Source organism: Peromyscus eremicus, chromosome 16_21, assembly GCF_949786415.1.
Source record: "Peromyscus eremicus chromosome 16_21, PerEre_H2_v1, whole genome shotgun sequence".
Taxonomy (NCBI): domain Eukaryota; kingdom Metazoa; phylum Chordata; class Mammalia; order Rodentia; family Cricetidae; genus Peromyscus; species Peromyscus eremicus.
In genome coordinates, this window is record NC_081432.1 from 1,287,451 (window position 1) to 1,303,832 (window position 16,382).

General features: G+C 44.2%; 1 protein-coding gene across 4 annotated transcripts in view; it reads left to right on the top strand.

The window, feature by feature from the left end:
* LOC131926461 (class I histocompatibility antigen, Gogo-A*0201 alpha chain-like) overlaps positions 1-15,010 on the top strand; it is a 63,970-nt gene extending 48,960 nt beyond the window's left edge. For 3 of the 4 annotated variants that reach the window (XM_059281956.1, XM_059281957.1, XM_059281955.1), the window contains 6 exons: positions 11,521-11,594; positions 11,833-12,102; positions 12,365-12,640; positions 13,191-13,466; positions 13,592-13,702; positions 14,651-15,010. In XM_059281956.1, the coding sequence (XP_059137939.1) occupies positions 11,521-11,594; positions 11,833-12,102; positions 12,365-12,640; positions 13,191-13,466; positions 13,592-13,702; positions 14,651-14,655 (1,012 nt within the window). In that variant the 3' untranslated portion in view covers positions 14,656-15,010. Of the gene's footprint in view, positions 1-10,884; positions 11,286-11,520; positions 11,595-11,832; positions 12,103-12,364; positions 12,641-13,190; positions 13,467-13,591; positions 13,703-14,650 lie in introns of those variants that run through there. The other variant, XM_059281958.1, reaches the window with a different exon arrangement.
* Positions 15,011-16,382: the final 1,372 nt, after the last annotated feature.

Consider the following 16,382-nt stretch of genomic DNA (forward strand, 5'->3'; position numbering starts at 1 on the left):
ATATATTCTACATATTCATTTTTCAGTCCCCCACATTCTCCCTGTGTTTATATATGAGTATTGCAGTCACCTGAATGAGCCAGAAGAGGGCAACAGAAACCATGGACCTAGAACTGAGCAGTGTGTGGGCTGGGAAGTTTGGTTCATAAGAACACACTCTGGTCCTCTGGAAGAACAGCAAGGGCTCTAAACTGCTGAGCCTTCTTCCAGCTCAAGGAGGATGTCTTTTGATGAACATCTTCAGATAATTGTCAGTAATTTTTTGAGACACGAATTCACTACGTAGTCCCAGCTGGCCTGGAACTTGCTAGGTAAGCCAGGCTGTCATCCAACACAGAGTGGTAGACCTGCACTCTCCTCCAGTGCCCTGGGGTCAGGATGTGAACTGCTGCACTAGCTGGCTGTAGGTTGTTACCTTTGATGCTTTGCTATGTCAACACCAGGGGCCATTGTTCACAGTTGCTTACTCTGCAAACCTGAAGCATCAATGAATTCTTCATAGTCTACTCTCTTCATGTCCACCATTCACGTTCCCCTTCACTGGAAAATCCCTTCCTCTCTCTGTTCCCTCTCCAGCTACCTGACTGCTACAGATATTATAAATGAAACCACATATCTAGAGCTTCAAAACTAACATCCACACAAAAAGAAAACATTCGATATTCACTTTTCTGTGTTTGGTTGGGTTCCTTCACTCAGGATGATTGATTCATGCATTTTCCTGAAATTTCATAGTTTCATTTTTCTTAACAGCTGAATAATATTCTATTGTGTGAATGTGCCACATTTTCATGACCCATTCATCAGCTGATGGACATCTAAGCTGTTTCCAGTTTCTGGCTTTTATGAACAGAGCTGCATTGATGAGCAAGTATAACTGTAGTTAAGACATAGAATCCTTTGGGCATATGCTGAGGAGTGGTATATAGCTTTTATACTACTATAGATCTTCTTGTAGATTAATGTGGTGTTCTGAATGAAAATTACATCCATAGGCTTGTATATTTGAATATTTTATTTCCAGTTTGTGGAATATTTGGAAGGTATTACAGGGTGTAGCCTTGAAAGGAAAGATGTGTGACTAGGAGTGGGCTTTGAGGTTTCATTTCTGATTAGTTGAATTCCACCTCATAAGCTGAACTAATTCTTAATAACTACACATTTTTCTGATGAAATTTGTGGTAATAGTAATAACTGAAATTTGATAGTATTTTTTTTTATTGTGTGAACACTGACAGATCTGTGAATTGGTCAAACCATGCACTGCTTTCAAAATCATATTGATTAACATGACACCCACTCAGTGTTCAAGGTTCTCCTATGGACATGAATGGAGTAGATTATGAAAGAATCAATGATACTTCACAATTCACACTGTAAACAGCCTTGAACAAGTGCCACCCAAAACTATTTAGTGAGGAAAAAAAGGTAAAAATCTAGAGTGAGACAATGTGGTAGCTCATGTCTTTAATCCCAGCACTCTGGAGGAAATGTAGGTGTATCATTTTAGGTTCAAGGCTAGCCTGGTTTAAATAGCAAGTTGCAGGCCAGCCAGAACAACATATTGAGAGCCTCTTTCAAAAAAATAACCTTCAGTTAGGGTCATCTTGACAATGTACATCATTAATCCAAGCACTGGGAAGGCGGAGGCTCTGAGAGGCCAGGCTTGGACAGCAGAGACCAGAAAAACAACAGAGATTGTAATCCCAAGGATGGCAAGTAATGACAGCCAGACCCTCTCCAGGCCAGACAACCAGGAGGTGCACAGAACAGGAGAGCTCACTGCAGGGACCTGCATAGTTAGGGAAGCAGGACGGTCTGATTGGGAAAGGGCAGAGAAGCTGCTTCTCTTGCACCTTGCTCAGTCCTGCAGAGGACTTTCCCCTCTGGTCCTTACACTCACCCTCTGGTGTCTGGTATCACATTTTACATGGGAGTTGGAAGAGAAGAGATTTCCTAAGTGTACTGCAAGGGTCTGGAGGGTGGGCAAGTCCTTCAGTGCCTCTGCATGAGAGGGGTCTGGACCACCTGAAGAATGGGACTGGGGATTTATCATGACCCTCTACCATATAATTTCCAATGACTCCATCTCTGCATTGTAAGGAAGGGCAGTGCTGGATGATCACAGTTCAGTCCGGGTTAGAGGCTCTGGTTCCAGGGTATGGGGAGACTTTCAGTGGAACATGCACACAATCCCAGGACTTGATAGCAAAGGCATCAGAATCAGGAGTGAGTTCAAGGCCATGCTGAGCACTATCAGACTCTTGTCTCAAAACAACAGTAGCAGTTCACAACGTAACTGTACCGCTCTTCTCTGTAACTGTCACTTGTTAAATGGCTGTATCTTTTGTAGACATGAATAAGTACACATACTTCAAAACTTCTAAGAGGATTTGGGCATTCTAAAGCACACGTATGATCCCAGCACATGGGAAGGAAGGCAGGGGGAGCAGGAGGTCAAGATGAAGAAATCGAAACTAGACAGAGATACACAGGCACCATTTGGCAGTATCTTTAAGAAATAAACTGGGAACATTGGAAAATGGACATCAAAAACTGATTTAAGGAATGAAGATATCCCAAGCCTTGCCTCTACTGGAACAGTAGAAATGACTGGGGAAGCCACAGCTCAGTACAGATATGGGGCTTGCTATATTACAGGGCTGGGTTTACAGGACACATACATGGTCACAGTCAGTTGCAGTCAAGGGAGATGGACCCTGGAAGGGACACCATGGAAGACTACAGCAATTGTTTGCAATTTGTATAAAGAAACACTATTAGTTTTTGTGTATCTATTTTGCATCTTGCTACTTTGCTGGAAGTGTTAATCAGCTATAGAAGTTTCCTGGGGGAGTCTTTAGTACCATATATATGTATATATGTGTATATATATATAAATTCAAATGATATTGTCTGCAAATAAGACTGCAAACCTTGACTTCCTCTCTCCCTATTTGTATCCCCTTCTGTAGCAGGAATCTTAGATGGTCATCTCCTTCAGTTGCCTTATTGCTCTTGTTCACATTCCAAGTTCTATAATGAATAGGAATGGAGGTGTGGATGGCTGTCTTGTTACTGACTTGAGTGGAAATACTTTGAGTTTCTCTCCATTTAGAATAATGTTGTCCCTGGGCTTTCTGTGGATTGCCTTTATTATGTTGAGGTTTGTCCCTCATTATCCATAGACTTTGCAGGACTTTTATCATGAAAGGATGTTAGATCAAGTCAAAGGAATTTACTGTATCTAAAGGGGTGATCGTGTGGTTTCTGTCTGTTAGCCTGCTTATGTGGTGGATTATATTCTTTGACTGACCTATGCTGAACCATCTCTGGATCTCTGGAATGAAGCTAACTTGATCATGGTGGATAATATTTTTGATGGATTCTAAAGTTCCAGCAGAGCCAGACAGGGACATCTCCATCACTGAAATTCAGTTTTCATTTACCCACAACTCCCTTTATCCTTCTTAACATTTACTTTTTTTCCCATGGTTTGTGACTATATTATAGATTACTAAAACATGTTGGAGAAGTTAAGGGCTCAGAACCTTATAGAATTTGTATTTGCAGTGGTGAGTCCACTGTCTTTGGGGAAACACAGAGTCAGTGTGGATCCAAGTGTGGAGTAAAGGTGGCCTCAGTGTGACAGGGACAGTTCTCTATGGAGGTATGAACTACAACTGCAGTCTCGCCTGCATGCTGGTTGCAGCCATGGTGCCCTTGTTCCTTCCTGGTCTCTCAAATATCTGTCACAACATTGGGCAATCCTTTACAACTTCAAGTCACAGAAGACAGTTGTCCCAGCACTGGGCTGCAGCCGAATTTCTAAACAGTCTTGTTAAATAAAAAACACGGGGCCAAATATAGGGGTGAAAGCCTTAGAGATCAGGGAAATTATGAGAGCCACCAGCTAACCTTAATTCATCATGCCTTAGCTTCCAAAGAGCGCTACTTCCTGTCTACCTGCGCCTTTATTGCCTTGCTGTTCTGCCCTCTCATTGGCTCTTAGCCCAGCTACCTCACTTGTTACTGCCTGTCTGTACAGACCTCCAGGTCTCTATGGTTTTTATTGGGTTAAAGGCGAGTGTCACCACATTTGGCTTTGTTCCCTAGTGTGACCTTGAACACACTGAGACCCTGCCTGCCATGTGATCAGATTACGGGCGTGTGCTACCACTGCCTGACTTTTGTGTTAATGCCTTGCTATTTCCTCTAATCTCCAGACAAACTTTATTAACTTACAAATAAAATATCACCACACTGGGTTGACTCTCATGGACCTGGTCACAGATGTTATTCACACCTCTGCTGGCTTTTAGGGAGTCTCACTTTGGATGCTGACCAGGACCCTGCAAGGACATTCCTACTGTCCAGTAAAACATACGATTGGATCCTATATCTATGTTCCTTGCAGACTCTGGGTCTGACCTGATTTCTACCACACTGCATGATCTGATTCTAATATCTTCCCTACTCTGGAAAAGAATCTGCTAGCCAGATTTCAGCATACATTCTCATGACAAATGCTATGAAGTTCTTGAGAGTGTGTTTACTAGAGGAGATACTGTTATGCCCAGATCACAGGGACCCCCAAAAGACCATCACAGAGACCGAATCCTGCATGTAAAAGCAAAGAGCCTTTATTCTCTTCAAGCTCCGAGCTTGATTTCTCTGTCCTACGCAGCAGTGAGAGCAGAGAGCCCTGAGCTCAGGTGGGGCAGAGTTTTTATCATAGCAGAGGTCGGGGTATCTGTAAAACAAAAATAGGTGTGTATTAGACTCAAGGACATCTGGCCACCTTATCTAATGGTTGGAATGTTTGGGATGTCAGGTACTTCCTCACCCCTGGGTGGATGAGTCTTTGAAAAGACCATTGCTCTGAGGGAAGCTGAGGGTGCTGAGGGAGAGGGTTTCCCAGCACCCCTGCTGTGGCTGCTTGTAACTCTGTATGCCTTGCAGTCTGACCCTTTCTCCTTGATACTGATTTATCTTTGCATTTTTATTTGGTGAACAGGTGTCTTGCCTACACATAGGTATGTGCACCACAGGTGTGACTGGTGCCTGAGGAGGTTGTAAGAGGGCTTGGATCCCCTGTGACTAGAGATACAGACCACTATGAGTGTTCAGAATTGGTTCTAGTTTTTCCAGATGATCAGCCACTACTCTTTAAAGCTTAGTCATCTCTCCAGTCCCACATCCTCTTTAAATTTTGTTCATGACAATGGAGGTTTTCTGGGAGTTATATACCTTAGGCACTGCTCCTGTCACAGCTTCCCACTGGAAGAGTGTGATCTCCAGATCGCCAGTCACTCCTGTACCAACTCTGGGCCTTTTCCACTTCTGTTTTGTAATTTTCTTGTTTACATAGCTAATAAGCTAGAGATTACTGGCCATCACTCACTGCTTCTGAAAGCTCTAATCCAACTTTACCCAGTTTAAGGCCTGGGCGTTCTAGCAGCCCTGACCTAGATGTCTTCCTCCACGCTGTGGAAAAGAGGAGCCCAGCCTCATCAGTTTTTATTTCCAGTTTCTGGAGGGAATTAAACTGGCCCACAATACTGTGTCTTTCATCATTCTCATCTGGGTGTGTCCTGTCTATGACAGCAGCTGGAAGTCACTGTCATTGTCCCACAAGGCCCAGGGAGGACTGTGACAACAAGAGTCTCTGTGGTATTGTTACCATAGTTGTAAGGGTCAAAGCCCAGATTCTGACAGCTTCTACATGCTGCACTTGTCCATTCAGTCACAATACTAACAAAGAGACACGGACAGTGAAAAGTAGAAAAAAGAGATTTTCTGAATGCAGCCACTTTGGGCAGAGGCGTACAGGGGTCCAGTTGCTCCCTGCTACCCACAACTTCATTTTAGATCCAGACATGAGCTTTAGATATAAATGTAGGACAGTAGGATATTTTCCTGTTCAATTTGGTAAAATTTCTTATCCTTTTTTTTTTTTTTTTTTTTTTTTTTTTTTTTTTGGTTTTTCAAGACAGGGTTTCTCTGTGTAGCTTTGTGCCTTTCCTGGAACTCGCTTTGGAGACCAAGCTGGCCTTGAACTCACAGAGATCCACCTTCCTCTGCCTCCTGAGTGCTGGGATTAAAGGCGTGCGCCACCCACCGCCCAGCAAAATTTCCTATTTTACTCTCATATAAGGCTAGAGATTTCTGGCCTTCACTCACCCCTTATAGCTGTAATCTAACCTTCTCCGGTTTATTCCTTAGAGAGTCTAGCAAATTGTGCCCATTTGTCCCCTTCACTCTTGACCTCCTGACTTCGAACTCATGCAACACCTGCCTTTGCCTCTAAAGTGCTGGAATTACAGGTGTGTTTAGGGGTGGTCAGTTCCTCTTACAAGTTTTGAAATATGTTTACTTGCTCATGTATGTGAGCAAAGCAGAAATGTGAGACTACATTCGCAGAAAAGAAGTATATGTTTGTTTTGTGAACTGTTACTGTTGCTTTGAGACAAGAGTGGTGGTGCTCATCAAGGCCTTGACCTCCTGATTCTCATGCCTCTGCTATCCAAGTGCTGGGACTGCAAAAATGCACCAAAGACACCCTACAGAGGCCCTGGGACCAGGGTCTCTAATCAGAACTAAACTATGATAAACCAGGACTGCGGTTGTTTGCAGTGCAGGGATGCAGATGGATTCATTGGAAATCCCGTGGATAAAGACTCAGGATAAATTCCCAGAGATGTACATCATCGAATATGGACTCGCCTTTTCTTTAGGGACTGAATTTCATGCCAGGTCATTGTACACAAAGAAATTCCCTAACTGAATATGTACTTATCCACAATGGAGACCTTGCAGTCCACGGCCACACACAACATGTACTCTTCTTCTCCCTGCCCACCCTTCATCCTCTTATAATACACGAAATAAATCTCTTCTTCTCCTGCTCCAATAGAAAATGAGAACGAGTCATTGGCCACCAATCCTTCCCCAGTTGTCTACGGCAGTGATAAAATCTGTGCTCTAAGGAGAATATTAGTATTTTTTGAGCACTTGGATTCCTTACCATAGACTGAAACAACTTCTTACAGTCACAAAATTTTCTGGTGAAACTTGTGGTAATTGTAACAACTGAGATGTGATAGTATTTTTTTAGTGTGTGAACATCAAAAGATCTGTGGACTTAGTCAAATCATGGCCTTGTTTAAAAAAATAAATATTATGACAACAATGTAAAAGACTCTCTTGTGGACAGGAATAGAGTAGATGACTATGAAGGAGTCAGTGATGCTTCAGGGTCACAGTGTAAATAGCCTTGAACAAGCTGTGTCAACCTAGCCACGTATCAAAGGTAAAACTGCACTCATCAGGTGTGGTGGCTCACGTCTTTAATGACAGCACTCTAGAAGAAGAGGCAGGTATATCATTCTGTGTCCAGTGCTGTTGTGGGGTATTTGGACACTGTGTAAAGATATATTGCTGTGATTGGTGTAATAAAAAGCTAAACTGCCAATAACTAGGCAGGAGGTATGGGTGGGACTTCCAGGAAGAGAGAGAACTCTGGGAAGAAGAAAGGCAGAGCTGCCTGCCAGATGTGGAAGAAGCAGGAGGGGCTGGAAGAGATGAGATAACAAACCTCTTACCAGAACACAGGTTATAAAATATAGGTTAATTTAAGTTATAAGAACTAGTTAGGAACAAGCCTAAGCTAAGGCTTAGCATTCATTAGTAATAAGTCTCCCTGCCATTATTTGTGAGCTGGCGGTCCTAAGGAGAAAGTACTGCTATGCGATGCAACCTGGTTTACACAACAAGTTCTAGGCAATCTGGGACTACATAGTAAGAACCTGCTCAAAACATCATCTACAATTATCTGCAGATGTTCATGAACATCTGACAGGGCTCAGCAGTGAAGAACACTTGCTGCTCTTGTAGAAGAGCAGAGTGTACTCTTCTCACCCAGGCTCCCCAGCCCCCAAGTTCCTCAAATTCCAGGTCTGTGGTTTCTGTTTCCTTCTGCTAGCCTCACCAGGCGACTGCATTTCTGCAAACATGCAAACAGAAGGGGAATGGGGTGACAAAAAATAAACATAAATTAATGTATGTGTAAAAAATTCCTCTCACATATCTCCGTGAAACTGTACATTCCAGGCTATAAAAGAAACCAAAAAGTTGAGAGAGAGAGAGAGACAGAGAGAGAGAGAGAGAGAGAGAGAGAGAGAGAGAGAGAGAGAGAGAGAGAGAGAGGGAGGGAGAGAGAGATACATAAGAAAGGTTAGAAAGGGGCTGGAGAGATGGCTCAGAGGTTAAGAGCACTGACTGGTTCTTCCAGAGGTCCTGAGTTCAATTCCCAGCAACCACATGGTGGCTCACAACCATCTGTAATGAGATCTGGTGCCCTCTTCTGGTCTGCAGACATATACATATAGACAGAACACTGTATACATAATAAATAAATCTTTAAAAAAAAAAAAAAAAAAAAAAAAAAAAAGAAAGGTTAGAAAAAGGACATTCAAAAATGTAAACTTCCTAATCATCTGTCTTTTATCATATCAGTTAAATTTGGAAAATAGTTACTTCTCTCTTGAAATATTCCACATACAATCAATTAGTAATATCTCCAATGAGGCGAATGTCTCAAAACTCCTGGTTTCTAACATGGTGAATATGGGTTGATACCCACGTAAGCATAATTACTGTTGAAGTGTACACAATTTCTAAGCCTATGTAGAGATCTTGACATCAAGGCATATGAGAAATGCTGACTTCCTGGCTTCTAGGTTGGACTCAGAAGGATGTGGTTACCAGGACTGGAATGGCAGGCATCAGAGTGGAGCAGTGTGTGCCCAGACGCTGCTCCAGGACACCAGGTGCCAGCACTTAGGTAGAGAATTCAGAACTCAAGAGGTGCTGCTCCCAGGAGTCAATTGTTCCATTATCCACCCCAACAGGCCGCTGTCACTCTCACTGGGAAGTTTTAGAGAAGACATTCAGCTTCACTAAGGCCAAGGTTATAAATTAAATAGAGACCAGTGGCGACTCAAACCTGAGCCATTATTCAGGATGAAGATCCACGAGCCTCTCTTTCTGCTGTTGGTGATCACCTAGGTTCTTGGTGCTCTTCTTCCTGTTCACTCTTTAATCCCTTGCAACACACTTAATAAATCTCTTCTCTCTTACTCCAACAAAAACTGTGACACCAGACACCAGAAGGTGAGTGCAGGGAGCAGAGGGAAAAGTCTTCTGCAGAGCTGAGCAAGGGTGCAAGGGAGGCAGCCTTTGTCCTTGCTCAAAAGGACTCTCTTGCCACCCAAGCTAGGCAGGTTCCTGCTTTGTTCCCTCCTGGCCTGTGCCCCTAGAGTGTGACCCTGGAGAAGTTTACCTTTCATCACTTGCCACTGCTAGGTTCACACTCTCTGTGGATTTCTACACTCTGCTGTCCCAGTCTGGCCTCCCAGAGACTCATTCATTACTTTTCAGCTAAGTGGACCACATGGAGTTTGTGGGATTCCACAGTGAGGTGGACATTCCCAGGATGCAGCAGGGGCACAATGGGTTGAGAAGGAATAACAGAAGTAGTACAGACAGGAAGCCACCCATCGTTGGGTGTATTTGAGGATCTTGCTTCTAGAAATAAAACAGAGGCAGGATGGAGAGTGACCAGTGTCAGTAAGCAAAACCTAGAGCCATCCTCATCCATGGGATCACAGCAGCTCAGGTCTCCAGGCTCAGGCTAACATACCAGACAGTTAAGTCTGACAATACCGACTGCTTCATCCACATGGAGTGAATGACATACCAGGTAACTGCACACACACACACACACACACACACACACACACACACACACACACAAGACGTTAATGAACAGTACTTGTCCAAAGTAGAGCTCCTTCAACCACTGCCATACACAGCAACTAGAGCTCTTCTTCCTGCCTACCATGTAGTGCTTTGCAACAACTCTATGCTGTTTCTACTATAACATAAAATGTGAATCAATCATTTTGCCTCCCAGCTCTTCTTCAGCTCACTACAGCATTGATAAACATGAAGCTCTGCGGAGAACATTTTGAGAGCACGTGAATTCCTCACTATAAGCTTAACCATGTCTTAATGCTTACAGATTTTTCTGTTGAAATTCATGTTAATATTAACAACTCAGATCTAATAATATTTATTTAAATGCATAAACACTGAAAGACCTATAAACTTGGTCAGCAATAGTCTACCTTTTGAAAGTAACATTCGTTAACAAAACATACACTCAATGAACAAGACTCTCCTGTGGACATGGATGCAGCAAATTATGAAGGATCCAATGATGTCCTATTTTCCAGAATGTAGGCACCACCTTTGTCAAGCTAATGACGTCTCAAAGAGAAATATCACCAATGAGCCCAGCAAAATAGCCCTTCAACTCAGCACTTCAGAGGCAGAGGCATATGGATGTCTGTGAATTGTAGGTCAGCCTCAAAAGGAAGGAAAATGATCTGAAGACATTAATAAAAATATGCCTGCTGTGGCTGGAGAGATGGCTAATCTCTAAAGAGGACCAGAATTGGAGTTCCAGAAGTCTGGGAGCTCATAACCTCCTGTCCATCCTACTACAGGGTTTCTAACACCCTCTTCTAACCTCCAGAGACAACTGCACTCCCCCACATTCACACATAAACACACAAACATTCACACAAGCACCATTTGAAAATAACTCTTAAAAATATTCTTTCTGGGGCATTTGGAAGCTACAGAGCTGGTGAGGTAAGGCTGGTTGGTGGCTCTCACTATTTCCCTGATCTCTAAGGCTTTCACCCCTATATTTGGCTCCGTGTTTTTTATTTAATAAAACCACTTAGAAAATTGGCTACAGAAACCCTGGCTTGAAAAAAAATTTTTTTAATTAAAAAAATTAAATTAAAAAAAATATTCTTTCTGTATATTTCTGTGAAACTGTATTTTGCATATTGTAAAGAAAACAGAGGCATTAAAAAGGAAAATCGGAATCTGAGGGAATTTTAGTGGGAAAGATGAGGTCAAGGACAGGCAGAAATTAAACATCTTTCCACCATATCATTGTACTTTGGAAAGTAGTGATTACTTTTTATAAACATTCTGCTTATATGAAGTTTAATATTAATGTGTTCAATTAAGCAAATGTCTAAAAAATTCTCAGTTCCTAACACGATGAACATGGATTGATATAATGTACATAACATGAGTTCATGTAGACATCTGGACACAGACATGTTTGAGAATCATTGATTCGATGGCCTCTGAGCTGGGCACAGAAGGATATTATGACTAGGACCAGCAGGACAAAGATCAGGGTAAGCAACTTGTCCCCCAACACTGCTCAAGCATACCAGGACCCAGAGATGGATCTGAGTTGTGGAAGCAGGGCCCTAGAGATTCCTCTTCCAGGTTTTCATCTCTCCATGACCCAATCCAAAAGGTTTGTTTCATTACCATCGGGAATTCCTAGAGAAGCCAATCAGACTCCTCCACATCAAGACTGTAATGTGAACAGACTAAGCAGAGACTCAGTCTGCACTCATCGTACAGGATGAAGACCCTTGCACCCCAGGCTCTCCTGCTGCTGCTCCTGGTCAACCTGGCCCTGACCAACCATCTAGAGGGTGAGTGTGGGTGTCGGTAGGGAAATTTCCTAACCCGGAGGAGCAAAATGACTCCTACCTTAGGGTAGTACAACCAAGGAACTTTGTCTCCACCTCTGTCCCAGACAGTCCAGCCTGTTCCCTTCTCCATTCTGCATTCTGATCCTGACCCCTGCTCAAGCCCCCCAACCTGGAGCCCCCGTGCATCAGCATGGGGTCCTAGGAGGAAATTAGGCATCTAAAGGCCCACCTCACCTAGGTTCACACTCGATGCTGTTTTTCCAAACCCTGCTGACCTGGCCCGGCCTCATGGATTTCTACTTTACTTATCTTGGCTATGTGGACGACACACAGTTCATGGGATACAACAGCAGAGCAGAGAATCCAAGGATGGAACCCCGTGCTCCGTGGATGCATCAGAAGAAGCCAGATTTTTGGGAGTATGAGACACAGAGAGCCTTGAAATTCACAAAGCAATTAACAGAAGAACTAAAGACAGTGCTCCAGATCTACAACCAGAGCACAGCTGGTGAGTGAACCTGAATCAGAAATCTCAGTCTTTGAGGTCCCCATGGGGTTGCCCCTAGTCACCATGTCTGAGGTTCACCCATAGAAAATGTGGCTCATGGAGACTAGGCTCCAGAGAGCCATAGGATACTGACCTGAATTTCTGTGCAGCTGAAATCCAAATCTGGCCAATTAAAAAGGCCAAATGAGCGGGACCGACCAAATAGAGGGCCCCACCAAGGGACCTGGCCTGTGGGACTGATTGAGAGTGGGGGTTTGGCCAGGATATCACACAGTCCAGATGGTACATGGATGTTCGGTGATGCATGGAGGGTACTTCCGTCGCGGATACTATGAATTATTCTACGACGGCTGGGATTACATCGCCTTGAATGAGGACCAGAGCACCTGGACTGCGTTCGGCCAGGCAGCTCAAATTATCGGGTATCAGTGGAAGATGCAGGATTTCTCGGAATTGTTGAAGCCATACCTAGAGGACTCCTGCGTGGAGAATCTCCGAGACTATCTTGAGAAAGGGAAGGAGATTTTGCTGAGAACAGGTAAAGAAGGGAACTGGCCCATCTGCTCTGAGACTGGAGCTCCTGTCCCCTGAGAAGTCCTCCTCAGCAGGGAGCAGCTGGAATAAGGATTCTTTCTGCCTTGCCACAAAGGTGCAAGAGTATTCCTGGGTTCCCTGATTCAGTGGAAGGGACAGTTCGGTTTGTCCAAAAAGCAGCACTCCCCCCGCCCCCCGACCCCATCTGCTTTGTGAACAATGCCCACTCACAGACCTGTTCACTGTTCACATACCGTGACTGGGGAGGTCTGACTCCAGGATTGCTGCATACCTCCATCCCCACCCAGTCAGAACCAGAAGTCCATATCCCAGAGGGAGATCTAAAGGCTCCTACTCTGTGCTGGCTCTCACAAATTCTCAAACTATCCAAAGAATAGATTATCCTCTTCACATCCTACGTTTAGGCCAAAGGGTGAAGTCTGCACTCCTCCTCCACCGCAGCTTTCCCATCCATTCCACACATTATCACACGAGTTTTGCTGAATCCATAAGAAGAATGAAAAATGACTGAATTTTTCAATTGTTTCCCTCAGATACCCCCAAAACATACATGACCCATAAGGTCAGAGCTGATGGGAAAATCACCCTGAGGTGCTGGGCCCTGGACTTCTACCCTGCTGACATCACCATGACCTGGCAGAGGGATGGGAGCAACCAGACACAGGACATGGAGATGATGGACACCAGGCCTGCAGGGGATGGGACCTTCCAGAAGTGGGCAGCTGTGGTGGTGCCTTCTGGGGAGGCACAGCTATACACATGTCATGTGACTCATGAGGGACTGCCTGAGCCCATCATACTGAGATGGGGTAAGGACTGGGAGTGAGCACAGAGCCTATCACAGAGACAGTTGGAGTATTTGAGGGAAATGGAGCAGGGTCATGACTGAAAGCTGGAGCTCAGAGGCCTCACTGTCCCTTCTATTCTCTGTCAGAGCCTCCTCAGCCCTCTGTCCCCATCATGACAATTGTTACCGGCCTGGTTCTTGGAGCTGTGCTTATGGGAGCTGTGGTGACTTTTCTGATATGGAAGAGGAGGACTAAAGGTAAGGAAAGGGCAGGGTCTGAGTTCAAGTCTCCATGGGAATATCAAGTCTAGCTGAGAGTGTGCTCTGACACATGAGAGCAAAGATTCCTCCACACAGTTGCTTATTCAGCCTTGTGCTGATGTGCTGACATTAACTCTATTGTGAAGCATAAAGGAAATAATGAACAGATTCATCACTTCATCAATACTATGATAAAGGTGGCAGAGACCTGATTCTCAGCTGTTAATACGGAAAATCTCTACATATGACAGATATCCAGGAGTCCAATTAGTCCTCTTTTTTTTTTTTTAATTTTATTTATTTATTTTTTCAGGACCGAACCCAGGGCCTTGTGCTTGTTAGGCAAGCGCTCGACCACTGAGCTAAATCCCCAACCCCCCAGTTAGTCCTCTTGATGTCCAGTATTCCATCATGTTTCCTCATCTTTCTCTGGATCTGCAGTCACACTTCTGCCAACTTCCCTGAGATGAGAACTCCGAGATAAGAATCAGGAGATGTCTCTAAGCCAACTAGATCCTGCTGCATCCATGAGCTCTAAGAAAAGGGATTATTCCCAGGGATTAAAAGAAACATCTATGTTCAGACTTACCAGTAATTACAAAGGGGGGAATCATCCCTGAGACACCTGTGGCAGTGTATACAGGATCCCATGGAGGTTCTCAGCCAGCCCATACCTCATCGTTTAGTTCTATCTTCAGAGGCTTTGATCTGCTCTTGTATCACTTTCCACTGGGCAGTAAAGTTCCTAGGATGTCCAGTCTTCTGTTACAGCTTTAAAAAGTGACACCCTAAAACGCCTGATGGGAGACAGGGAGAGGTCAGAGGATAGAACCCTGGGGTGTGGGCACTTCTGGGATTGGGACAGTCTGAGTGTGTGATGGGCTGTTCGGAATGTCACCATTTAAGACACTGATCTGAATTTCTTCCTGTTCTTTTCTTCTACAGGATAAAACAGCTGTCTTCATGTGGTACTGCGCCATACAGGATTTGCTCTGGTTTCTTGTTTTCCCATTGTGGCTTTAAGAGCTGGTTCCTTCCCTTTCTGCATCTGACTCTGATTATGTCCCTTATGTGAGCACAATGTAAGCAGGTGATGCGTTCATTAGAGCCCTGATTAGCAACAATCCCCATCCCCACACTTATTGTGTGTCTTCTCCACTCATCTCCCCAGTTCCAACACCAGCTGGCTACACTTCATGCTTCTTTCTTGAAAGTACGAATTTGTTTAGGGTTGTACAGCTTCTCATCAGGCTAGGTGATTGATTTGTGTACTAAAGATGAGTAAAACTAGATGGAGAAAATTAAGACTCAGAATCTTATAGCATTTGTGTTTATTGTGTTAATTCCATTGCCTATAACGACAGTTCCAGGCTGTGTGGAGCCACGTGGCCTGGGATATGGAATTGTTTCTCAGTCCACCCTCGGCTTTCACATTATCACTTCTCACCTGTGTTTTATTGCTAGTACCTCAGCCCTATTCCTTCAATAAGCATGTTTCACCAGAATATGGTCAAAAAGTCCCGGACACTCTTAGGGCCTTTTCCAGTGTCTGTGCTGTTCTTTCGTGTTGGCAGTCAGCCTGTGCAGGCTTGAGTCTGATATTCCATCAAGAGATGTTTGGATCTGTGTCTCTGCAGGAATTACCCTTGTTCTCAGTACTGTGTTTGAGTTTGGGTCATTCTCTTCTGTGTGTTTGCTGTCACTGAAGGCAGTGGGGAGTGTTTCTGTCATTGTCCTTACATGGATCTCTGTAGTATTCACACTGAAGTTGTTAGAGTCAAACTCTGGTTTCTGACAGCCCCAGGTCAGAACATGTCTTCAATCCCACCACAGTGGATGCTTTGTCTAAAGAATTGTTGCCAGTTCAAGATCAACCTGGGCTACATTCTGAAAAACTATCTCCAGGGATAGTTATTAAAACTAAAAAACTAAATGAACATATTAAAAATTATATAGTATGAGGGATGTACAAGACTGTACTATACTAATGGCAATCCAAAGAAATCCCAACTGGAAGTGACACATTTCCTCCAACAAGGCCACACCTCCTAATCCCTTCAAGTAGTGCCACTCCCTCGTGACCAAATATTCAAATATATGAGCATATGGGGGTCATACATATTCAAACCACCACAGTCCCCCCACAAAGTGTCCATGGTATTGTACTGATGCTTGAGTCTTGGGAGTCTGTGGAGGCTCAACCTGGTGTCATGGACAGATATAATTTTGCTTTCTCCATTTTTTTGCCCATGTTCTGAGTGCCAACCATGCAACCAGGGCTGCAGGAGGCCAACCTAAGAGGGAAGGTATAGAAATAGCGTAGCCAGTGTGAGCCTGGGGGAGTGAACAGTAGGACTGCACCCTCCTCCTGGGACCCAGGAGGGCTGTCTGGTAGGGGAGACAGGCAGGTCTGATTGAGGTAGAACAAGGCTAGGCTTCTCCTTGACTGGGGTGGTGCTGCACAGAACCCTGGGTGCTTCAGACAGATGCTGTTTCTCTCAGGACTTGCTCTCAGTTGCCCATGTCTGAGTTAAGGCCAGATTGGCTGCCAGCAGCAGGAAGAGGGCCAAGAGTAAAGAGGTCTTCATCCTCAATGAATGGTATAGATTGAGTCCAGAGTGGTCTTTATCCCCTTTATAACACTGATCAGGGTAAGTTGACTAGATTTTCTAAGAAT